At 49.0% G+C, this 25,283-nt stretch overlaps 1 protein-coding gene across 3 annotated transcripts in view; it reads right to left on the reverse strand.

Annotated features, from left to right (window-relative positions):
• RAB11FIP3 (RAB11 family interacting protein 3) overlaps positions 1-25,283 on the reverse strand; it is a gene marked incomplete at its 5' end in the record, with an annotated part of 79,037 nt that overhangs the window by 36,625 nt on the left and 17,129 nt on the right. For all 3 annotated transcript variants that reach the window (XM_082669596.1, XM_082669595.1, XM_082669594.1), the window contains one exon: positions 2,362-2,455. In XM_082669596.1, coding sequence (XP_082525722.1) covers positions 2,362-2,455 — 94 coding nt within the window. The remainder of the gene's footprint in view (positions 1-2,361; positions 2,456-25,283) is intronic.

Below are 25,283 nucleotides of genomic sequence, written 5' to 3' on the forward strand. Positions count from 1 at the left end.
AAAAGCCTACACCTAGAGTTTCCCAAAGGTTAACCGAGGAAGCTGTGGGTGGACAAGCCAGCCCCCACCCCCACCCGCGTCCTGGGCGTGCCTGCGGTGGCCCCGGTGACCTTCCCGAAGGCCTGGCTTGGGTGTCTGCTGTGGGGTGGTGAGCACACCATACCAGGAAGCACCAAGACACACTGGAGGTGGAGAAGCAAAAATTTTCATGAAGCCACCAAAAAATTTTGTGCAAGGGATGAAGTTTTAAACAACTTTCTGTTTTAACCGCACACCTAACCTCCAAAAAATCACTGAAGGACTACAACCCACTGGTTACACAGATCCAGACACAGGCACGAAGCCTCCGCCTGCAGACTCTCAGCCTGGATCCCAGGGTTCACCTCACCCACCCCACCCCCTGTACGACCTCTGGGTGGTACTACCCAGCTCACCACACGGGCCTTGGGACTGCCCCCCACCTGGACCAGCCTCACGCCAGTCACGCCAGCTGGCCCCCAGAGAGGGCTGCCAGCCCAGAGCTGGCCCGTGAGGTCCTCCAGCCTGGCCCACCCACCACACTGAGGGCAGCTCCACGGCCTCGGCATGTACCGTGCACACATGGGGTCCCCAGGCTGCGCGGGGCCTCAGACGGCGTGCATGCAGACTGACTGGGAGAAAGAGCCAGTGGGGACTTGGGGTTTAGGAAACCTTGCCCACGTGACACTGCTAGGCAATAACTTTGGGGCGGGGACAGACAAGACAGGTGACACTACCAACAACTGTTGATAAGACCCAAAGGCATCCCTTGACCCAGCCCCATCAGGTGACTGATGGTCCTGCCCAGGTCTGCACGTCCTCCTTTTCCTCTGCCAAGAGCAGGAGGAGGGAACGAGCCTGCGACTGGGACCTCCCACCACCCTCACCCCAGCACGTGGCCACAGATGGGGAATGAGAAGGAAAACTCTATTCAGAGCTTCGGGATTTTATTTAAAAGGACAGCACATGGGCAACCGGTGAGAGTGTGAAACGTTCGCTCTGGCAGTTCTGTAAGAAACTAAGCTCACAGCCAGCACGCGACCAGCCATCCCATCCCTGGCCACAGGCCCCAAAGCCATGACAACACTGTCCACACAAAGACTTGGACCTCAGCGTCACTAGAAGGTTCATTCATTGCGGGCCCAAACTGGAGACATATTACTGTCCATCACCTGGGGGGTGGACAAACTGCATAGGCATGCAGGCGAGCACAGCTCCACACGGGAAGAGTGCCCTGACACGCGGCAGCACGGGTGAGTCGCAAGCATCACACGCGGGCGAGCACAACACGGGAGTGTGGCCAATGGTTTATTTATGTGACGTCCACGAGAGGCAAGGCTAATCCATGCTGACAGAACCAGCCAAGGAGATACCGGCAGAAGGGAGGGGATCACTGGAAGGCCAGCAGGGAGCTGTCTCCGGGGACAGTAAGGCTCTGGGCAGGGGTCTGCATCCCAGCAGGAGAACATCAACATTCACAGAAGGGCACACAAGATTTGTGCATTCACAAAAGGTAAACTTTGACTCAAAATAAGACTGCAAACAAATACTGAACTCTAATGAATCAGTAATGACTGATACACAGGACAAGGTGTTTGGGGGAGTGTACGGCAGTATACCTGTCTAAAGTGCATCCCATTTAAAAAAAAAAGATGGATTGTTGGACAGATGTATGGGTGGATATATGATATATAATGACACAAACGCAGGAAGATGTTCCCTGCAGATTGTGGATGGCAAACACACGTGTGGGTGTTCATTGTGTAAGTCTTGCAATGTTTTTGTATGTTTGGAAGTTTTCATAAAAAAAAAAACAGTTCTGGGGACTTCCCTGGTGGCACAGCAGATAAGACTCTATGCTCCCAATGCAGGGGGCCTGGGTTCGATCCCTGGTCAGGGAACTAGATCCCACATGCATGCCACAACTAAGGAGCCCCCGAGCCGCAACCAAGGAGCCCATGTGCTGCAACTAAGAAGCCGGCAAGTCACAACTAAAGGAGCCCTGGAGCTGCAACTAAGGAGCCGGGCTGCTGCAACTAAGACCCGGTGCAACCAAATAAATAAATATTAAAAAAAAAAAATTTCTGGGGAAAGGGGCAGTAGACTTCCAACATTACAAATAAGTAGCTGAGTCAGTGAATTCTGGAGGACAGTGCGTGAGGAGCGAAGAACGAGGTGGGAGAGAGGGCCTTCTGAAACCTGGGATGTTTCAGGGGCTCTAAGGAGGAGAAGGCTCAGCAAAGGGAGCCTGAGGAGTGAGGGTCACTAATCGGGGGGCGGGGGGCTGAGGGAGGGGGCTGAGGAAGGGGTGAGGCGACAGAAGCCCACGGTGGGGTGACTGACCTCCATTTCTGATCGCTGTGATCCCTCGGTAGAAGTCTTCGAAACTAATCACGCCGAGCCCACTGGGATCCAAGTACCTCGTTAAGTCCTTCACCTGCAATGGCCAAGTGAGAATGTTATCGGAGCCTTCACACTTTGGGTGGTGGGGGGGTCGTGCATGTGACATCTCACCACATTCAGAGAAGCAGGCGGCTTGCAAGGGGCAGTGCTGAAAGTAAGGGCCATTAGGTCCTCTGACTGGAGTGCCAGCAACAGCTCCAGCCAGGGCACAGGTGGCATCTGGGGAGATGCTGCCAACAGTGCCCAGAACCATGAACCACAAACCACAGAATAAGACCCTGCTCTCAAGCCAAAAGCCATGCTTCTTGAGTGTGCTGAAGTTTTAGGCATTACTGCAGTCAGGATCCAGGCGCTATGCACAGCACAGACCCGCCCATCCCGACAGGCACCCCAGCCGTGCAGAGGCCTTAGTAAAACTGACTCCAGCAAGTAGACCCTGGACATCAGAAATAATAAAGAGTAAGTGGGATAATACACACATGATGTTCCAGAGAATGAAACTCTCCAAAAAGAAGATAAGTTTCTGTTTGTAAGTATAAACTGGATTTCATCAAAATTTAATACTTTTGCTCTTTAAAAGACACCCTTAGACAACACTGTAGATCAACTATACTCCAATAAAAATTAATTAAAAAAAAAGACACCATTAGTATAACTAAAAGACACAGACTGGGAGAAAATCTTTGCAAATCATATATCTCATAAAGGACTTGCATCCAGAATGTATAAAGAAATCTTAAAATTCAACAAGAAGACAAACACAATTCATTTTAATGGGCAAAAGATTTAAACAGACATTTCATCAAACAACATAAATAAATAGCTGATAAGCACATGAAAAGATGGTCAAGATCCTGAGTCCTTAGGGAAATGCAAACTGAAACCATAAACGGCTGTAATGAAGACAACTGACAACAGCAAGTGTTGCCGAGGAAGTGGAGGCACAGGAACCTCCGACGCTGCCAGGAAGGGTGGGAAATGGTCTGGGAAATCTGGAAAACCAGGGCCAACCACACAACACAGAAACTCTACTCTTAGGGATCTTCGCAAGAGAAAGGAAAACGTGGGTCCAAACAAAGACGTGTATGCAAATGTTTACAGCAAGCGGCATTATTCAAAACAGCCAAAGAGCAGCAGCAATCCAGATGTCCACCAGCTGAGGAACGGATAAACACGATGTGGTCCCTCCATACAAAGGACTACTCTTCAGCCACGAAAAGGAATGAAATACTGACACACATACAACATGAAAGAGCCTCAAAGACATTCTGCTAGATAAAAAGCTGGGCACAAAAGACTACAAATTATATCTTCTCACTTACAGAAAATTTTCAGAAAAGACAAACCTACAGAGCTCAGTGGTTTCCTGGGATTCTGGGGTAGAAGCAAGGGTTGACTGCAAACAGCACAAGGGATCTTTCTGGATCCCTTTACAACATCTAGAGATGTTGTAAAACTAGGCTGAGGTGAAGGGCATGACTCTATAAATTTTCTAAAATTCACAAACTGTACACTTTAAATGGATGAATTTTTTGGTATATATGTTATACTTCAACAAAACTCTCAAGAAACAAATGAATAGAAAGGTAAAAAGGATTCAAGGGAAACTGACAAATACTGAAGTAAGGCAAAGAAGATCTAATATATGGATATTAGAAGTCCCTCAGAAGAAAAATCAAAGCAAAGAACAAATATTAAAACTATACTTAAGGGACTTCCCTGGTGATCCAGTGGTTAAGAATCTGCCTTCCAATGCAGGGGACACAGGTTCAATCCCTGGTCGAGGAACTAAGATCCCACATGCCTCAGGGCAAGTAAGCCTGCGTGCCACAACTGCGGAGCCCACACACCACAACTACTGAGGCTGCACGCTCTGGAACCCATGCACCACAACTGGAGAAGCCCTCATGCTGCAATGAAGGTCCCGCATGCTGCAACAAAGATCCTGCATGCTGCAACTAAGACCCGACACAGCCAAATAAATTAATTAATTAGCCAAAGCAATCTTAAGAGAAAAAAACAGAGCTGGAGGAATCAGACTCCCTGACCGCAGACTATACTACAAAGTTACAGTAATCAAGACAATATGGTACTGGCACAAAAACAGAAATATAGATCAATGGAACAGGATAGAAAGCCCAGAGATAAACCCACACACCTATGGTCAACTAATCTATGACAAAGGAGGCAAGGATATACAATGGAGAAAAGACAGTCTCTTCAATAAGTGGTGCTGGGAAAACTGGACAGCTGCATGTAAAAGAATGAAATTAGAACATTCCCTAACACCATACACAAAAATAAACTCAAAACGGATTAAAGACTTAAATGTAAGACCAGACACTATAAAACTCTTACAGGAAAACATAGGAAGAACACTCTTTGCCATAAATCACAGCAAGATCTTTTTTGACCCACCTCCTAGAGTAATGGAAATAAAAACGAAAATAAACAAATGGGACCTAATGAAACTTAAAAGCTTTTGCACAGCAAAGGAAACTACAAACAAGATGAAAGACAACCCTCAGAATGGGAGAAAATATTTGCAAATGAAGCAACAGACAAAGGATTAATCTCCAAAATATATAAACAGCTCATGCAGCTCAATATTGGAAAACAAACAATCCAATCAAAAAATGGGCCGAAGACCTAAATAGACATTTCTCCAAAGAAGACATACAGATGGCCAAGAGGCACATGAAAAGCTACTCAACATCACTAATTATTAGAGAAATGCAAATCAAAACTACAATGAGGTATCACCTCACACGGGTTAGAATGGGCATCATCAGAAAATCTGCAAACAACAAATGCTGGAGAGAGTGTGGAGAAAAGGGAACCCTCCTACGCTGTTGGTGGGAATGTAAATTGATACAGCCACTATGGAGAACAGTATGGAGGTTCCTTAAGAAACTAAAAATAGAATTACCCTAGGACCCAGCAATCCCACTACTGGTCATATACCCAGAGAAAACCATAATTCAAAAAGACACATGCACTGCAATGTTCATGGCAGCACTATTTACAATAGCCAGGTCATGGAAGCAACCTAAATGCCCATCGACAGACGAATGGATAAAGAAGACGTGGTAAATATAAACAATGGAATATTACTCAGCCATAAAAAGGAACGAAATTGGGTCATTTGTAGAGACGTGGATGGACCTAGAGACTGTCATACAGAGTGAAGTAAGTCAGAAAGAGAAAAACAAATATCGTATATTAATGCATATATGTGGAATCTAGAAAAATGGTACAGATAAACTGGTTTGCAAGGCAGAAACAGAGACACAGATGTAGAGAACAAACGTATGGCCACCAAGGGTGGGGGTGTGGGATGAATTGGGAGATTGGGATTGACATATATACACTAATATGTATAAAATAGATAGGTAATAAGAACCTGCTGTATAAAAAATAAATAAATAAAATTGAAAACTATACTTAAGAAAAATTCCCTAGAATAAAAAAAAGTTTTTAACTACATATTTGTTTTCTTCCTTATTTTTTTCCTTGAGACTTTATCTTATTTTTTTTTAATTGAAGTACAATTGACTTACCATGTTTCAGGGGTCAACTACCTATTGAGAGAATATATCACATCCCTAAGAATATCAACTCCCATCCCCAAAAGACCTCATACAAGACTTATTCTGGTGAATTTCTTAGACTTTAAAGGAAAAGAAAAAAATCCTTTGAATATGCAAAAATCGAGTGATTTATAGAAGAAAATTAAATGATCATTAACATTTCTGGCAGCAACACCAAGTAACAAGGGATATTCGAATTCCACCAGGCCATGTGTTGTTGAGGACTGGGATCCCCAACACGACTGAGAAAGGAGAAAAAGATATAAGACTGAAGATGCCAGGCAAATACCCTATAATCCTGATTTTGAATTTTAAGTACCACCATGAAGCATCACTCATGATGTACTAAAAACAAAACAATCACTTTCTATTCTGTCCACTTAGCAGTCAGCACCCCTCGCACCCAGGTGAAGGTATTTACATTCCAATTCCCATTAGAGGGAACCAGGACCCTTGGAGAAGTGCTAGGGAAAGTGCAGGCTGAGCCTGGACTATTTTGTCATCCCTGAGAGCAAAGATGCTGTGAAAGACTTTGTCAGGTCAACATCAAAGAACGCAGGAGCCAACACAAAAGTGAGCTGATCTGAGTGAGCACTGACTGGACACACCAAACTCGCCTAAACTCACAATGGAGTGACTGCAGTAAAAGTCACTGATCATCACTGGAGACACTAGGGAACCCACTTATTACTGTGAAAACTAACCCATAAAGGGAAAGAATCAAGTGGTGGGCCTGCCTTCCCTACACAGGCATAATGGGGCCACAGTATATGAACGAGGGCAATAGCTCTGTACAGAGCATCCCAGCTACTAAGCGCAGCAGTGATGGGACCAGAACAGCAGGTCCTGCCCGCGATCCTTGGTGAGGTAACAACACGTCACACATCACACAATACGATGTTCAGTGCCCCCAAGGGCACAGAAGACACACCCAAACACCACGTGTCTCCTGATGGAACAGCGAGACACTGCCTGAATCCACCCGGAATACAACTGCCAATTTACAGGAAATACAATGATCAACATGTGTTAACAATACTGAGGAATATAATCAACAAAACCCAGTCCGTGAGACCCTTGACAGAGACAAACAAGGGACCTGCTGTCTTTAAGGGAAAAAACGATGGAGAGGAACCTTTATTAAGAGACTCAGGGGCTTCCCTGGTAGCGCAGTCGTTGAGAGTCCGCCTGTCGATGCAGGGGACATGGGTTCGTGCCCCGGTCCGGGAAGATCCCACATGCTGCGGAGCGGCTGCGCCCGTGAGCCATGGCCGCTGAACCTGCGCGTCCGGAGCCTGTGCTCCACAACGGGAGAGGCCACAACAGTGAGAGGCCCGCATACCGCAAAAAAAAAAAAAAAAAGAGACTCAGGAGAGGGACGTCCCTGGTGGTGCAGTGGCTAAGAATCCACCTACCAACGCAGGAGACACCGGTTCAAGCCCTGGTCCAGGAAGACTCCACATCCCGCGGAGCAACTAAACCTGTGCGCCAAAACTAGAGCCTGTGCTCTAGAGCCCGTGAGCCACAACTACTGAAGCTCCCAAGCCTCGAGCCTGTACTCCTCAACAACAGAAGCCACCACGAGGAGAAGCCCGCGCACTGCAACGAAGAGTAGCCCCCTCTCGCCGCAACTAGAGAAAGCCCACGTACAGCAACGAAGACCCAAAGCAGCCAAAAATAAACAAATTAAATTAATTAATAAAAAAAAGAGAGACTCAGGAGACACACATCAACCTACTACCATGCAGGGACTTTCTGGGTCTGGACTCAACTTTTTTTTTTTTTTGCAGTACGCGGGCCTCTCACTGCTGTGGCCTCTCCCGTTGCAGAGCACAGGCTCCGGACGTGCAGGCTCAGCGGCCATGGCTCACGGGCACAGCCGCTCCGCGGCATGTGGGATCCTCCCGGACCGGGGCACGAACCCGTGTCCCCTGCATCGGCAGGCGGACTCTCAACCACTGCGCCACCAGGGAAGCCCTGGACTCAAATTTTTTAAAGCTTTTAATCGTATTTATAAGATAACTAGAAGCTTGAATACTGACTGATGCAGGATACTGAACACTGATTATTTGATGATATTGAGGAACGGCAGTTAATTTTTATAGGTGTGACAATGATATTTTGGTAATTTTCCCAAGTGCATTGCTTTTTTTTTTTTCTTGGCCACGTCATGTGGCATGTGGGACCTTAGTTCCCCGACTGGGGATCGAACCCGTACCCCCTGCGTTGGAAACATGGAGTCTTAACCACTGGACTGCCAGGGAAGTCCCAGCGCATTGCTTTTTTGATATATACTTATTGAAATATTTAGAGGGTAAGGCATATATGTGGTTACATGTACGTACCCAGCTGGCATGGCTGAGAAGTGTCAGGGCAGGGGGGCGCACACCAGGAAGGCATCACACAATTCTCTCTAGTTTTCTATAGGCTTGAACTTTCCATAGTGAAAATAAGAGAAAAAAGGAGAAAAAGACCAAAGAAGAGCAAGAAAGAAAGAGAGGAAAGATGGGGGGAGGAGAGGGAGCAAAGGAGGAGGCAGTCAGCCAGGGATAGGGCGGACCTTGGACCACAAAGGGCTGACGCATGGACAGGGCACACTCGGGGAGGGGTACAGGCAAACAGGGCGCTCAGCGGTGGAGAACCCACTCTGGCCAAGGCCCCCCACAAGCACTGTTCTGTGCTGGGCAGGCTGGTGGACGCTGCCACAGTTAGCCCTCTCCTGCATCTGTTGATGTGCGTGGACAGGGACCAGCTCAAGCCAACTGACCCACAGCTCAGGATTCTCTAGCCTTCCCCCATCCCAGGGCCCACGTGTTCCTGAGACACTGGGCTTGGAAGTCCACGCAGCAGCTGACTTCTTGAGACCATGGAGTCTGAATCCTCCCTCCTTATCTCACGAAGGCCCTCATTCCTAAAGCTCCTCGCTTGCTGGGGACCTGAAATCCACAGCGGCCAATATGTCCTTAAGATTCCTAAGGGGACTTCCCTGGTGGCCCAGGGGTTAAGAATCCACCTGCCAATGCAGGGGACACGGGTTCGAGTGCTAGTCCGGGAAGATCCCACATGCCGCGGAGCAACTAAGCCCGTGTGCCACAACTATTGAGCCCGTGCTCTAGAGCCCGCAAGCCACAACTACTGAGCCCGAGTGCCACAACTACTGAAGCCCGCGCGCCTAGAGCCCATGCTCTGCAACCAGAAAAGCCACCGCAATGAGAAGCCCGTGCACCGCCTGGAAGAGTAGCCCCCGCTCGCCACAACTAGAGAAAGCCCATGCGCAGCAACGAAGACCCAACACAGCCAAAATTAAAAAAAAAAAAAGTCCACTTTATTTTTCTTTATAATTTGGAGGATAAATCAATGTCCATGCAGCTGATGATTGGGGGATCGTTCTATTCTCTAAGCCCAAAGTACTCCATTCAGAGGCCTTCAGAAAAAACAACGAGCCTGGAAATTAAGAACCTGCCCTTTCTTGCAAAGAAGAGACAAAAAACCAAGCTCAGAGAAGTACACCCCCTCCAAGCCAGCTAACACCCGTCGGGCAGACAGACACAGGAGACCACAGAAACACCCCAGGAGAGAACCCCACTCTGCAACCAGCTGCAGGCAGACGGGCCCAGCTTCCACGCGGTTATTCTAACAAGAGAAATTTACTGGCAAATCATATTGTTTCTGCTACAGACGTGCAGACATAATCTGCAGAAGCCAGAACAACTTCTCCAACCACAGCTAACTCCAGCCACAGAAGCCCCAGTCACAGAAATCATGGGAAAGCACAGCCCTTCACAAGGAGAGCGACTCTCCTTCCTGCACCTGCTCCTTACCACTGTCCTTGAATTGTAACATTTTCAAAACAGCTTGTCTTTTATCAGAAGCACCTCAACCTAACTAACATTTACAGAACACTCCAGCCTATATAAGTAGAATCCTGACAAGTGTACATGGAACATTTATCAAGACAGTCTATATACTGGGCCATAGAACAAGTTTCAAAAGACTCAGGTCTCAAGTCAACATCATTAACCATTAGGGAATGTAAATCCCCACTGTAGTGAGGTGCATGTGTATCTGAGTGGCCAGAATGTAAGACTGGCCACACCACACACACCAAGTGTTTGGAGGATGAGCATTGGACTTCTCCTACACGCTGCTGCCAACTGGAAAATTCCAAAACCACTTTGGGAAACTGTCTGGAAATTCCTAAGAAGGTTAGTCTTATTCCTACCACACAATCACACGAAAGAAGTCATTTCACTTCTAGGTGTTACTCAAGAGAAATGAAAGCAGACGTCCAAAGCAAGACTTGTAGACAAAGGATAACAGAAGCCTGATTTGTAATGGCCAAAAAAATGGAGACAACCCAAATGTCCATCCACACAAGAATGTATAAAATGTGGTATTCCATGGGGGGAAAAAATAAGCAGCAGCAGCCATGGTGACAAGAAGCAAAATGCTCTAGGGCCTCCTATAGCAATTCATAAACTTCACACCAACATGCGGGTGGGCAGGAGAGAAGCTGATGGTAGCTCATCCCGAATGTCCACAACGAGGCCTGCAGCTCGCCCACCTAAAGGCATCTGACCTTCTTTCTAGGAGCATCTATAAAGCAGCTAAACTACGTGCCGTATATATACAACGGCTTTCCCTGCTGCCGAGAACTCCTCTCAGCTGTCCTGGGCTGCTCTGCCCAAGCACCTGGAGGGACCAGCCAGTGCCCGAGGCATCCAGAGGCCATCTGCCTCTGCACCTGGAGGGGTGATCCTAGATCACCTGTTACGATGAACTGATTAACCGCCCCTGGTTTAAGGGGGAGGGCTTAGAAAATTCTAAAATAAAAGCATCGTGCTGGTCTTAGATGGACAAGGTTATTCCTCATGTATCATGTTCAGGAATCCACTTTTGTCTTTAGACACAGGTGTTGCAGTGTCGCCAGCCGTGTCCTTTGTGGATGGAAGGCGCCCACTCAGAGCCCAGCTGTACCCCGTGACTGGGAGGCTCTTCTTGCTGTGCTTTGGGACAGGGACACCAGAAGCTGCCGTCTCCCTACGTCTGTCATCGCTAGGAGTTTGGAGGCTTGCTGTTTGAAGATCTTGGTGTGGGAGGTGGGGGTCAGGGAGGCTGGGGTCTGGGGCAGGGGCACCTCCAGCCGCTTCAGGGAACGCAGCCGTTCCGACCACCTTATTTCTTTAACAGCTTTATGGACATACAATTCACCAATTTAAAGGGTACAATTCAGCGGTTTTTCGTATATTCACAGAGCCGCTCCAAGTTACTTTAAAGACAATAAAATCTTAAAATGCGCATGAGAATACTCGGGAAAATAGTCAAGTGGAAACACTCAAGCTTTATGCAAATGTGCTGAAAAGATGAAACAGAATTTACAGGAGTAACAGAGAACATGTCTGTTCAACTTATGCAACCTCGTTAATCAGGGTGAAGAGGAGGCACTGCTAGACGCAGAGGCCTCTCCACCCCTCCCTGCATCTCAACTCCCAGAAGGGGCACTGTGGGCCCCCCCAAGGGGCTACGAAAGGGTCCCCCTCACGGCTCTTCTCTGGATCAAGGACGATCAGGCCCTGCTCCCGGACATGTGAGGGCAGCGTGCAGTGTGCCCTCCAGCCTGTCACCTCTCTGCACATAACAGAAGTGGAGGCGTCATTCCTTACGGGACACCCCTGGACTCCTAGCCTAACCCAGGCCCCTTAGAATAAGTAAAGGAGGAAAAGAAGAAACCGCACAGTTATCCAGCACAGGTACGCACAGGTATGCAGCTCAGCAGCCGCGGCGCTGCAGGCTGAAACAGGACAGACCACCCCCACTCCCGCCCGCCTGGCTCCATTCGGAAGCCCTTCTTTCTGCTCTTCAGCTTTGGATGGTTTTGGGGGTTCACTGCCTCTACGTCTAACTAATGTGCTCCTGGTGCTATTTCGTGGCTTGTCAAATTTACATGCTGCATTTTGGCCTCCTATGATGAAAAGCAAGAATTCAACACCACCCTCCCACCCCAGTTTAGCTAGGCCTTCTGCAGCATTCACATCATGGAGTACAGAAATATTTTTCACTGGAGAGCACTGCCTTTCTTACATAATTTCTTCCTCTGCTTAGCAATTCCCTTGCTTTCCATGCCTCCACTGTCCACACACCTACTGCTCTATGCAACCTTCCCCAGACCCCCACCCCCCGGCCCCACCCGACTCCTTGTGTTTCCTCATGCCGCTGCTCCTAGCCCGCGTTCCCACCTTCCATGCTGGGAACCCTGTGTCCTCCCCTTTCTTAGTGCCCCTCATCTCACAGAAGCCCCTGCAGCTTCGTGAGGAGGGGGTGCGTGGTGTGCATCCTGAGCATCCTTATCTGAGGCCAGCACTCTCCCCTTACCTGGGCAGGTGCCTGCACCCGGCTGTAGGGTGGAAACCTGTCCCAATGCAGTGGGAAGGCCATCCACCCCACTCCTGCACGTGCTGTGGCCTCTGATACCAACCCCGTCATAATGCTTTGTGTGCGGCCTGTTTTAATCTCCCTTCTCTTTATTGGCAGGATTCGCCATATTTGTTGGGGGTACTTTTTCCTCACAGGAAGAGCCCTTTCACCTGGAGACGCAGTCCTCCTGAAGGTCCCTATGACGGTGTCTCTGGGCCCCTCCCCACAACTGTTGGTCCGGCAGTGCACCTCATTAATCACGCTCTCGTCCTTATCTTTCATCTCCTAGTATCTCTGCCTTTTAAAGAACTTTCTGGGATGTATTCTTGACTTGATCTTCGTTTTTAATTTCTTATTAAAGAAATGCTTTTATTTCATTTTTAATTTCTCAGGGTGTGTTCTAGTTCTCTGAATGTGATGTGTTCTTTAACCTGACAATATAAATCGTTTCATTTTCCAAGTTTTCTTCTGCTCTCTGCACTGACTCTGTTCCCTTCAAGTGCCTTCCACTTTTTCTTTTTTGTTTTTGGTCTCTGCCTTTCTTGCTGGAGGCTTCCCTAAAGTATCTGAGGTCCCTGACCATCCCTCTATACTTAAAAGTGGTCACTAAAAAGTTGACAAGCTGGGCTTGTCGACTGGGGACCTTACTGCAGTTTGCCTTGGGCAGAGACCTGGCTCTGTGTCGTCAGCTGCTCCAGGACTGGACGCTGTGGGGACAGGGTCCTGAGAGGGCTTGTGGATATGATGGGATAGCCGTGTGCGGCAAACATGAAGGCCAGTGCGTGTGTTAACTGTAGCAGATAGCTGGTCACAAAGAAGTAAGCTGTTGTGCTGTGAGGGCCACATGGCTGGACCTGAGGGTGGCCAGTAGGACCCAAGGGCTGTTGCCTGCCAACCACCAGCAAGAAAACAGGGATCCCAGCACTACAACCACAAGGAACTGAATGAGCGTGGTGGAGGACCCTGAGTCCCAGGTGGGAATGCAGCCTGGACAGACACCGGGCAGAGGGCACAGCCAGTGCAAAGGGCAGGAGGAGGCAAATCCGTGGCACACAGGGAGCCTCAAGGAGGCCAGTGGCTGGAGCAGAGGGAGCGAGGGGTTGGCAGCAGAAAGGTGGTCAGTGCCCTGGGAGAGCTCTGAGCACAGGAGTCACAGGATTTGCCTTAACACTACTATCTGGCTGCCTGTGAGCCAAGGCTGCAGGGTGGGGCAATGAGGCAGTGCTCCCACAAGCCAAGCAGAGCAACAGGCGAAGCCTGAGAAGTGGTGGGACTCTGGAGGTATCCTGACGACAGAGCCAGCAGCGTTTCCCAATGGATCATAAAGTCGGGTGAGAGAAAGACGTTTTGGCCCGAGTCGCTAGAAGGGTGGGACTGCTGTTTACTGAGATGGGGACACTGCAGGTGGCACTCAAAGCTTCAGCCATGAGTCTGAGACGGCCATCTGACATCCCAGCATGAGCCCAGCATCCAGGAGTGCGCCAGGCTGGAGAAGTGATGTTGGGGGTCATCAGCACAGAGGCCACATTTACAGTGTTAGCCTGGGAGTGAGTGAGACCGAAGGGGGAGGAGCAGCCCTGGGCCTCCGCCCTGGGTGAGGAACCAGCGAAGTGAGACTCAACAGCCAGTGGTGTTCAGTGCTGCGTGTGGCAGGGCAGGCCGGGCAAGTGACGCACAATCACAAACCAACGTAACCATGACAGCACAGGTGTCTAGAGCATCTGCGGCTTTCCTCACTCTGACCTAGAAATGGGGCTGCCTCGTTGAGCCTTCACTTTCCGAAGGCTTTTAATGCCTACTGCTACTTTACCTTCAGAAAGGCTATGATGGCACGCTTTCAAAAATCTTAGTTGTGATAAAATATACATAAAATTTACCATCTTAACCATTCTTAGGTGCGCAGCTCAGTGGCATTAAATACACTCACACTGCTGTGCACCATCACCCCCAGCATCTCCAGAACTTTCTCATCTTCCCAACTGAAACTGTCCCCACTAAGCACTAACACCCCACACCCTCCCTCCAGCCCCTGGCGACCTCTATCTACTTTCTGTCTCTGAATCTGATGTTCTAGAGACCTCGTAGAAGGGATCATACAGGATTTGTCCTTTTGTGTCTGGCTCATCTCACTGTGCAAAATGTCCTCCAGGTTTGTCCGTGTTGCAGTGTGTGTCAGAATGTCCTTCCTTTTTAAGGCTGAATGGCAGTCGCTGTATGCATACACCACGTTCTGTTTATCCATTTATCTGACCATGGACACTGGTGTTGCTTCCACTTTTTGCTGACTGTAAATAGTGCTGCTATGAACAAGGATGTGCAAATATATAATGGTATAATTTTAGGAAGAAAAAATGTACATGCTGTGCGATTCTAACACAATGACATTTAGCGACCTGGGTAAATATTATCATATTACTTCTCAAGAGGGTCTACATGTAAAACGCTAGTGGTTTTATCCCATTTCCTAGTCTCCCTCCACAGCTACTGAAGCACTTTGAATTTTATGTCCTCTGTTTGAAACTGGTTGTTTTCCTTTCTTGGATCATGGACACTTTCCCCTACTGTATTAGCATCCTGTGGCTGCTATAACAAATTACCACAAACTTAGTAGCCTAAAACTACAGAAACCTATTCTCTTACAGTTCTGGAGGTCAAAGTCCAAAATGAGTCTTTAGGCTGAAATCAAGGAGTTGGCAGGGCTGGTCCCTCCTGGAGGCTCCAGGGGAGAATCTGCCCCCTGGCCGTCCGGCTGCCAGCATTCACTGAGGCTGGACACCCCAAGCCCGACTTCCAATGCCACACAGCCAAGTCCTCTTCTCCTCTCACCTCACTGTTATAAGGACCCTTGTGGTTCCATTGAGGGCCCACCAGGATAACCCCATCTCAAGGCCCTTAATTTAATCACATCCACAAAGTCCCTTTTGCCAAGTAAGGTAATGTTCACAGGCTCCAGGGAATAGGACCTGGATATCTTCCAGGGCCACTGTCAACCTACCACACCCAACTTACTTTTTTAAAATAACACTTTATTGAGATACAATTTCCACCCTTACTGTTTTAAGTCAATCCACTCCTCTTGGAAGAAATTCAGCTTACCTGAATGTTGATTTTATTTTACTTTATTAACATTTATTTATTTATTTATTTATTGAAGTAGAGTTGATTTACAATGTTAATTACTGCTGTCCAGCAAAGTGATTCAATTATACATATATATACATTCTTTTTTATATATATTCTTTTCCATTATGATTTATCATAGGATATTGGATATAGTTCTCTGTGCTATAAAGTAAGACCTTGTTTATCCATTCTTTATATAAAAGCTTACATCTGCTGACCCCAATCTCCCACTCCATCCCTCCCCCAACCTCTCCCCCTTGGCAACCACCAGTCTGTTCTCTATGTCCGTGATTCTGCTTCTGTTTCACAGATAGGTTCATCTGCATCATATTTTGGATTCCACATCTAAGTGGTATCAGACAGTATTTGTCTTTCTCTTTCTGGCTTACTTCACTTAAGTATGATAATCTCTAGCTGCATCCATGTTGCTGTACTGAATGCTGATTTTAAACCTTTATTCTCACCCGTTTGGCAGGGGCCCACTGCCATGGTCCATTTTGCTCAATGCTATACCCCAGGGTGAGAGTGGTGCCTGGCCCACGGCAGGTGCTCAGTAAACATTTACTCAGTGAAAGGAGGGCTCTGTCACAGGGACCAGCAGCTGGACGCAACAGTGGGGGGCTGGTCGAGACCCCCTTAATGTGGCCAGATCAAACCATGCCCCAGAAGAACATATGCGTCTCCCAGAGCAGGTGGCTGCCCAGAGTGGACTTTCATGTCCCCCTTTATGGGGACAGACCCCCACCTCCCCACTGGGGAACCAATGTCCTCTTGGACCCTGTGCTCTGCCTCAAGGAAAGGCCTCTCTCTCCTTGGTGGAGCAGGCAGCCCAGAGTCACCATGTAGGGACAGTGCCTAAGAAAGACACCGCCACAGAAGCCCAGACTGCTACTGGTGGCCCCTGGGCCCAGGCTGGCATGGCATGAGTTGCCCCTGAAAACAAGCTCTTCACAGAGTGAATCACGCTGATTAGGATGGACTTTCTCATAAAAGTGTGGTACAACCCTCGCTTTGTTCCTAGGAAGGTCACACAAGCATAGGAAAGAGCTGGGGGCACACATTTCAGGGCCTTCCAGCAGCCACAGCTCCAGAACATGGCAAAGCCTCTGATTTGCACATACTCACTTTTCTAGATAAGAAGAGACACAGCGCCACAGGCCATGTGAAACAACAGATAAAACCCCTACTTTAAGGTACCTAACTGCCCTCAGCCCTAAGGCTGCCCCTGTGTGCTCCAGACGGTTACAACCCAGGGCACTGGGTAAGCACAGCCCGGGACCCAAAACTCTTTCCCTTGTGCCTTCAGCTCCCTCCTGGGTGTATCTGAAGGCACAGATTTACAAGTGGCACAAGGACTTCATTATGTGATCATTCTGCTTAAACAAAGAGCTCTGAGATGGTCCTCTGCCCCCCGCAGGCTGCCCAGGTGAGCCAAGCCCCCCAGGTGAGCTGTACCAAGGGCGATGTTGGGAAGACGGCCTGCGAGCGTCACTCTTTAAGTCCCCAGAAGAAGACACCCTCTATAAGGAGAGCTGATGCTGCAAAGTCACCACCAGAAACAAGGCAAACCTCAAGTAGCGCCCCGCCCTCGAGTAGCGCCAGTGTTTTGCTTCACTTGGACAACCGACTTATGACGTGGGCCAGAGAGGCCAAGGCAATCGGCAGGGGAAAGAAGAGATGACAAGACGCAAAAGACCATCCTCCCATGCAGGTCCCAGAAGACCCAGGAAGACCGACACCCCCACCCCAGAACCATCAGGACATACCTCCTCCACTCCCCACACGGCACTCAGCACAGTCTCTCCCCCACCCTACCCCATCCTGCTCGCTGGGGTTTCGACCTGCACCTGGCCCAGGGTGGCACACGGCTGGGAACAAATGCGCGAGTGCCCAGAAGACAGGCTCTCTCCCTCAGCCCTTCGGGTCTTCTGGCAGAACCGTTTCCCCACAGGAAACCCAGTACAGGAGCCAACAGTTACCTGGTTCAGCCACCTGACTGGGGAAAACGCCCTTCAGATGTCACTCCCCAGCACCAGACCAGGTCAGAAACAGCCACACCCATGTAGTCTGTGGTTGGGTTTCAGTAGTTTTGTTTTGTTTTGAGATTTGTTTAAACCTAAAAGTGACAGTTCCTAGATTGTGACAGTACCTAGGACAAATCTTGAGAGGACTAAAAAAAAAAACTCCAGAAGCTCTAAAATGTGAAGTGTTAAACCTTGGAGCTAAATAAAGCTAACTGTAGAACAGGCCTAATGTCTATGATCATCACAATTTTTTAAAAATTATCAAGGGATCATGCAACAGTGGAGAAAACTTCTAAGTCAGCACAAAATGAAAATTCTTCAGGCTCTCATTCTGTCCACTATCAGCCTGTTTTCTCTGCCTTCATCTTCTGCACTTTGCTCTTTAAAAGTAGAATGCTAAACCAAAACAAAGACAGTATTTATTCCTTAATGATATAGACTGATGGCATCCATCTGAAACATGTAAGAAGGGATAATAGCACAAAAGAAAGGAACTCTACAGAAACTCATAACATTTTTACAGCTCCACAGGATTTTAGAGGCTGCTTGAGCTGACCCCCACATCACAGGTTAAGAAATGGAGGCCAGTCAGCACTCACTGTGACACAAAAGATACACACACAAAAATACTGTTCACTAACACTTTTAGAGAAACATCAGGTCAAACACACTCATAAGAAAAATGCAAGTTAAAACTACACTGATATACCATTGTCCCTGTATCAGACTGGCAATACTTTTCTAGAGGACAATTTGGTGTTAAAAACATTTAAAAAATCATTTAAGATCTACACATGTTTCCCCAGCAATTACATTCTTTTTTTTTTCGGTACACGGGCCTCTCACTGCTGTGGCCTCTCCCGTTGCGGAGCACAGGCTCCGGACGCGCAGGCTCAGCGGCCATGGCTCACGGGCCCAGCCGCTCCGCGGCATGTGGGATCTTCCCGGACCGGGGCACGAACCCGTGTCCCCTGCATCGGCAGGCTGACTCTCAACCACTGCGCCACCAGGGAAGCCTCATTCTTAAGACTTTAACCTAAAGACATAATAAAGATTGTGCAGGAAGATTCAGCTAGGAAAAAGTTTATAACAGCAGAAAAATGAAAACCTAAAATACCAAAGACAGAGGATTAACTGAATAAATTCTAGCACATTCATTCACATGATGGAAAAGTAGGCATTAAAATCATGTTGTAGGAGTAAATCTACCAACATTGAGAGATGATGATAATATACTGATTTAAAGTAAATTAAAACTGTAAGTTAACTGTGACTCTAGTTTTATTTATCTCTCTTATATAAATAATGATTTAAAGCCTAGAAGGTTGAAATGATTCACAGTGCCAGATGGGATTTTTGTTTTCTCCTTTATTTGCATGTTTTTATGTAAATGTACATTACCTTGTTATTGCTTTAAAGGCAATACCAACCTGAGAACAGGTTCTTGATTCACATGTTACAAATGCTAAGATTCCTCCTACGAGAAAGTTCTTAGTGTAAAAGAGAAAGCCAAATGTTCCTCTAAATGCGGATTAAGCCCCACTAACCAGTACTTCTCGCAAAAGGCATCATAAGGCAGGCTCCTTGAAGGCAGTTTTTAAAAATAAAATCACCAAGAGGAAAATATCTGGCAACTTTGTGGCTTTTCTCTCCTCACCAGCCAGAGTGAATTGAATCACGCTGATAAGGATGGACTTTCTCATAAAAGGGCTTTCTGTTTCCCACAGCAAAAAAGTCAGCCTTGTTTTTCCTGGATTTTAGTAGAGTAAACCAACCCACCCAAAGCTGGAATGAAACACAACCGTAAACAAGTGGAAAAAGGAGAAGGGTGGGTGGAGGAGGGGAGGAGAGGGAGGCACCTGCCCCCGCAGCGTCTCTCCTGACTCTTGGGAGAACCACACTCGACAAGGGAGACTGTCCTGAGGTCCCCTCTGTGGTCAAAGAGCCACTTGATAAGCAGCCAGCGGAGCCAGAGCTCCTGCCCAGAGGGTCACTCACAGGCGCTGCCCGTGAACCCCACGCACACACGGGAAGCACAGCTCTGTGCTTTCCCACAGCTCAGCACACAGGGCCACTCCGACAGCACAGAAAACAATTTATCTCCTCCCGACTCCCTTGGAGTGCTGCTCCCAGGAAAGCACCACCACCTGGACCGTGGACAGCTGAGCAGGAGAGCCAGCTCCTGCACACAGCCCTGTCCAGCCTCTGCTCCTCTGCAAACAGCAGCAGCCTTCACGAGGAGTACCCAAGGCTCCAGAAGGAAAGGAAAAAGTGCTTTAATTCAAAGTATGTGCGGCCCCGGCCCCCCATTCTCTCCCCAAGTACCCCTCACACTGACTGGGCCTGGGCGAGGCAGAGGGGCAGGACCCAGGAGGGAACCTCTATGGTGACCGCCACAAAGGAAGCCTGTGTCCAGGCCCAAGCACTGACTTTCAAGCCTGACCAAAAAACATACTTGTTTACTGATGACTTAAAAAGGCCACAAAGTCCCCACTAATACACCCAGCTAGTGAGGCCCCAGTCACCCGTCACCACAGTGTTGGGACTTTCTCCCCAGGAGGCAGCGCCCCAAAGTGGAAAGTAATGGGACTTTGGGTCTGACAGCTCCAGGTTCAGATGCAGCCTCTCTCAGCAACTGTGTCTTCTCAGAGCGGCTCCTCAACGAGCTCCTGGTCTCACCCTCGACACACCTGCTAGGGCAGGACAAGGGTTTTCCCTCACAGCCAAGCTCTCCACCTCTGTTCCTGGTCCCACCCCAGAGAGCGGGATGGAAAGTGCCCATGGCACAGCAGGGCCCTTGGGTCACTGTGTGCAGCCAGGGTCCAGATGCATGGCTCTGGGGCAGAAGTCTCCCAGTGATGCAGCAGCACCTCCTGGGCACTCGTTAGGGATGCAGACTCTCAGGCCCCACCCGGGAACTGCTGAAAAGGGGACCTGCTGGTGAGACCTGGCACTGTGGTCTAACAAGCCATCCAGGCCACCCGATGCCACTGCAGGTTGAGACCCTCTGAGCAGAGGGAGGAGCAGAGGCCTGGCCCCAGGAGGACTTCATGGGACCAGACAGGACGGGACTGAAGGAGCCAAAGACCTTGTTTATTAATATGTAACTCCAGGGGATTCCCTGGTGGCACAATGGTTAAGAATCTGCCTGCCAATGCAGGAGACACGTGTTCAAGCCCTGGTCCGGGAAGATCCCACATGCCGCGGAGCAACTAAGCCCATACGCCACAACTACTGAGCCTCCGCTCTAGAGCCTTTGAGTCACGGCTACTGAAGCCCGCACACCTAAAGCCCATGCTCCGCAACAAGAGAAACCACCGCAATGAGAAGCCGGCGCACCACAATGAAGAGTAGCCCCCGCTCGCCGCAACTAGAGAAAGCCCGCACACAGCAACGAAGACCCAACGCAGCCAAAAATAAATAAATAATTTTTTTAAAAAAATGTAACTCCAACCACCATCCCCAGACTCCCCAAGACACCCACAAGCGGGAATATTAACCCCACCTCCAAAAAACAGTGCCATGTAGGGACCCTCCTATTTCATAGGTTGTGAATCTGAACCTGGATTCCTCCTTCCTTAAACACACAATCAAAGGGCAGACTGTGTTATTACATCACAGGAAGAGGGCCCGCCTCAGGACAGGAGAGAGCAGGGCAGGACGAAGTGCTCCAGCCCATGCATGGCGCCACCAACTGGGCACGTCCCAGCTCGCAGGAGAGTTTGTGTACAAAATCTCTTTGTAGTAGAAACTACAGAGTATCAGACATAAGGGATTATTTTATTACCATCACAGGAAATTTCAAATCCATATTTAATTTTTGTGACTTGTCTATCTGTGGGTGTTTAAATAAATAAGCAGCATTTTCTCGGGGAGGGGGTGGATGTGGAGATGGGACACGCTCTACTGTCAACAGCAACTGGGAGAGATTTCATGTCCTAGGATGTACACTTCTGGAACATTTTTTGCAGTAATGGAAAAATATGACTTCAGTCATCAGGAACATCAAAGGCTGAAGGAACATGGACCCAAGCTGATCTTCTCAGGTCTCAAGAGGCTGGATGAGGAAGAAGGTGGGCGGGCATGGACAGAGCTCGCCTCCCCAGCTGTGCCTCCCAGACTCAGCACACAGCATCTTCAGAAGTGAGTCTGTCTTTCCTCAAGGGATAGAAGGGTCTCACTGTGTCTCTTGAGCAGCTTGGTGAGGAAGATGCATCTCCAGCTTTCTGAGATACCAGAGGCAGGACGCTGGGGCAACGCAAGGGGCTCTCTTCCAGCAAGAGGGCATCCTTCAGGAAGTTAGAGTGCCAGCCAGGCCACGGAGCGCCCACCATCACCTGTCCTCAGGGGAGAGGGGAAGGAGGGGGAGAAAGGAGCCGCCTGGTCCACCTCTCCCTGCACTTCTGGCTTCCACAGAAACCAGTTTCATCCCCAACATGGTATCCCAAGTCTTTTGAGCCACTTAGTAAGTTTTCAATACAAAGAAAAGGAACACAGCAAGGTAAGGTCCAGAAATATTTTAAGCAGTTCCCAAGTTTTGAAACTATTTACAAGCTCACCACATGTAACATTAATAATACAACATAATAACACAACACAGAACCAGGTAAATGTAACATGGTTTTGGAGCATGACTATACTTAGGAAGTGAAAAGGTTAACACTGAATATGCTACTTATACATACAGAATTGGAAACAGGAGATTCTTAGGAGGCAGAATAAATGTTTTTCACAAAACAGAAATTAATTAAAAATCAACCAAAGGAAAAAACAGGGTCTGATCTGTTGAAGGGTCCCAAATAATCAGACACAGCAAAAACAAACACACAGAAACCACAGACAAGAAACAAAGCCTCCCTTTAAAAGAAAAGTATTTACTCTTCCTACCCAATTTCAAACAGCCCCCAAACCATTAATTCCTAGAAGGCAGGAAATGTGTTCCTAATTTCTTTTGGCAACTACCCCTAAAAGGCCAGCACTAGCTTCCTGCACACCTTTTAGGTAACCACACACCACCCCAGGGCCCTTGAGCCACAAGCCATAAATATACATGCAGCTTTTTAAAGTTCCTCTAGGGCGTCCCAAAGGGAATTAAAATCTAGAGAACACGGCTCTGCACACAGTGAACCCTCAATCACTCAGAGTACCCCCCACCCCGGGTCAGCACCACACCTGCCCTATTCATTGCTCACAAGCACCTGTGAACCAGGCACTGCCAGGACCCTCACTTGGACAGAGGCCTGGAGCAGGTGAGTATCTTGCCAGGGCCCCCAGCCTTTGGCCCTCACACCCCTTCCTCAGCCCCCTCTGCGTTCTCCATCCCCCGGCGGCCTCAACATTCGTGTTTTCCGGAGGCTTCACTGGTGACTCCAGCTGGACGCCATCGGCCACGGCTGGTCGCCCATAGCACTCCCCCTTGTCCTTGCTGACAGACCCCCATCCTGTCCGGGTCTTCCTTCCTTCAGCCATGTGTGTCTGCAAATACCTGGGAGGCCCACCAGGCACATTCATGGTGGGCAGGTGGGAATGGAGACAGAGATGACAAATAGCAGCATAAGTAAAACATGGACTTTGCTAGATGCTTTAAGTGCTAAGGGGAAAAGCAAAGTGGGGAAAGGGGAACAGAGAATGCTAGAGGCAAGGAATGGCCTGTTAGTGTGGGGGAGGCCCAGCAGGCAAGGCTGCCTGGAACCAAGCCAGCAGAGTGGTCCTGACTGGTCAACCAGTGGTTCTCACACACCTCACCCTGCAGAGTGAATGCTGTGTCCCTAACAAGCCTCTGGGCCCTGCTGCCAGTCCAGGGATCCTACTTGCAGGGACCAGCCCGGGGAGTGCCTACAAGCAAACTGGCCAACAAAGCGGAGTGGGGTCAGTGGGCCTTGGGAAGACTGGGGGAGAGTTCCTCAGACAGGAACAGAGGGACCTGGCTGCTGCAGCCCAGATGGGCAGGATCTCAGGACGCTGTCAAGGGTCACCCGCCGGAGGCTTGTCCCGTGTGAGGACGCACTTTCTTCATTCTCGGAGCCTGGCTGTGTTACGTGCTGCTGAGTCCTTCTACATACTGACCTCTCAGATTCTACGTCCAGCCCAGATTGGTCTCTAAGCTCCAGGCCAGAGAGCACTGGACATCCATGGAAATGTCCCCCAGACCTAGGCCTAGGCCCTCCATCCCACCCGCACCTATTCGGCCACAGGATGGGACAGTTACTGCCCCCTGGGGTCCCTTCTAGCCTCCCCCAGCTCCATCTCCTTGAGTACCACCTCATCCAAGCGGTCACCAGCCTTGGCCGAACGCTTCACCAGCCTCCTGTCGGGTCTCCCCGTCCACCCCTGTCCTCTCCAAACAAACCATCTTCTGGAAGAGTCAGTCTCATTTCCGACCCTTCTCTACTTAAACTCCTTGGCGCCTTCAACCCACCCTGGGACTAAAGACCAAATCCCCTGCTAGGCCTGGCCCAGAGCCTCCTCTGCCCCCGAGGCTCCTTGTCCCCCTCAAGCGTCCTCTTTCCTCCCACTCAGGCCTCTCCACAGGCTGTGCCTCCACCTGGAGCGCTCTTCCTCTCCACCATTTGCTTCACTAATTCCGCTAAGCCTCAGTATGTAGGCTCAAGAGTTACCTCAAAAAAAAAAAAAAAAAGAAGAATAAACAAGAATAAACTGACTTCCTTGAGGGAAACATTCCCAACTAGGCTGGATTCCCTGTTACACAACCTCAAACACTCTGCTTCTCCCGCGCAGCACTTGTATCATCTTGCAGCTCCTGGGGACGACCTGTCCCACGTCCTGAGGAGGGCAGGAAGCGGGCCAGCCCTCCTCACCACCATGTCCCCATGCCCCCGCACCCACAGCACCGCCTGGATGGGTTAGGCGCTCACAGACGCCATTGCACATAGGTGCTGAGTGAACGAATGACAGGTGCCCGAGCCTGAAGCCACACCCGGGTCCCTCTGACTGTTTTGTGTCCTTGAACACATATAACATCCACCTTATAGATGGAAAAATAGGGGCCCAAACATGAAAGAACACTACATCCAGAGGCCACGTGCTACAGCACAAAGGACTCCTAGTGCCCTGGGCTTAGGTCCCTGGCACATGGGTGCCGGCGTCCTGGGGTCACACTCCCAGCACCGTCCAGGGCTGAGCTCCTGCAAACCGGGAAGAGAAGGACCTGTGGGCGGGGAGCACTGCCTGCAGGTTCTCCAGGGACTGCATTTCAGAGCCAGTAACAGGAAGCCCTCGCTGAGCAGCTGAGGTATTTCCAGAAGCACAGCCAAGGGCTTTCTGCCTCCTCTCTTTAGTACCTACTTCGGCTCCCACAGAAAAGCTCTGAAATGCCAAAAAAGCCTGAGTAAACCTCTTCCATGTATCTATGACTCCAAGCCCAAGGCAATAACCTCCATTTCCCCATCACAAAAATTAGCTCTTGCTTAGAACTTAGGTACATGAAAAGTGACCCGTGTGGCTGGGGGTACGGCAGCATTACTTCTAGTAGAGAAACACTGGAAAAAATAAATGCTTACCAGTCACAGCACAGCAACGTAATGGAATATTCTAAGGTTAAACAACCTAAGTTCATGTTTGTGGACTTTGTCAATATATGAAAACTTTCACACACATGTGAAATACAGACGAGAAAGGCTAAGTCAAATCATCTGTTGACCCAGATTTCCTGCAGATAACATTTGGGGGAGAATGGAAAGGGGCAGCAGAG

The sequence above is a fragment of the Grampus griseus genome (genome assembly GCF_964374135.1).
Source record: "Grampus griseus genome assembly, chromosome: 14".
Classification (NCBI taxonomy): Eukaryota; Metazoa; Chordata; class Mammalia; order Artiodactyla; family Delphinidae; genus Grampus; species Grampus griseus.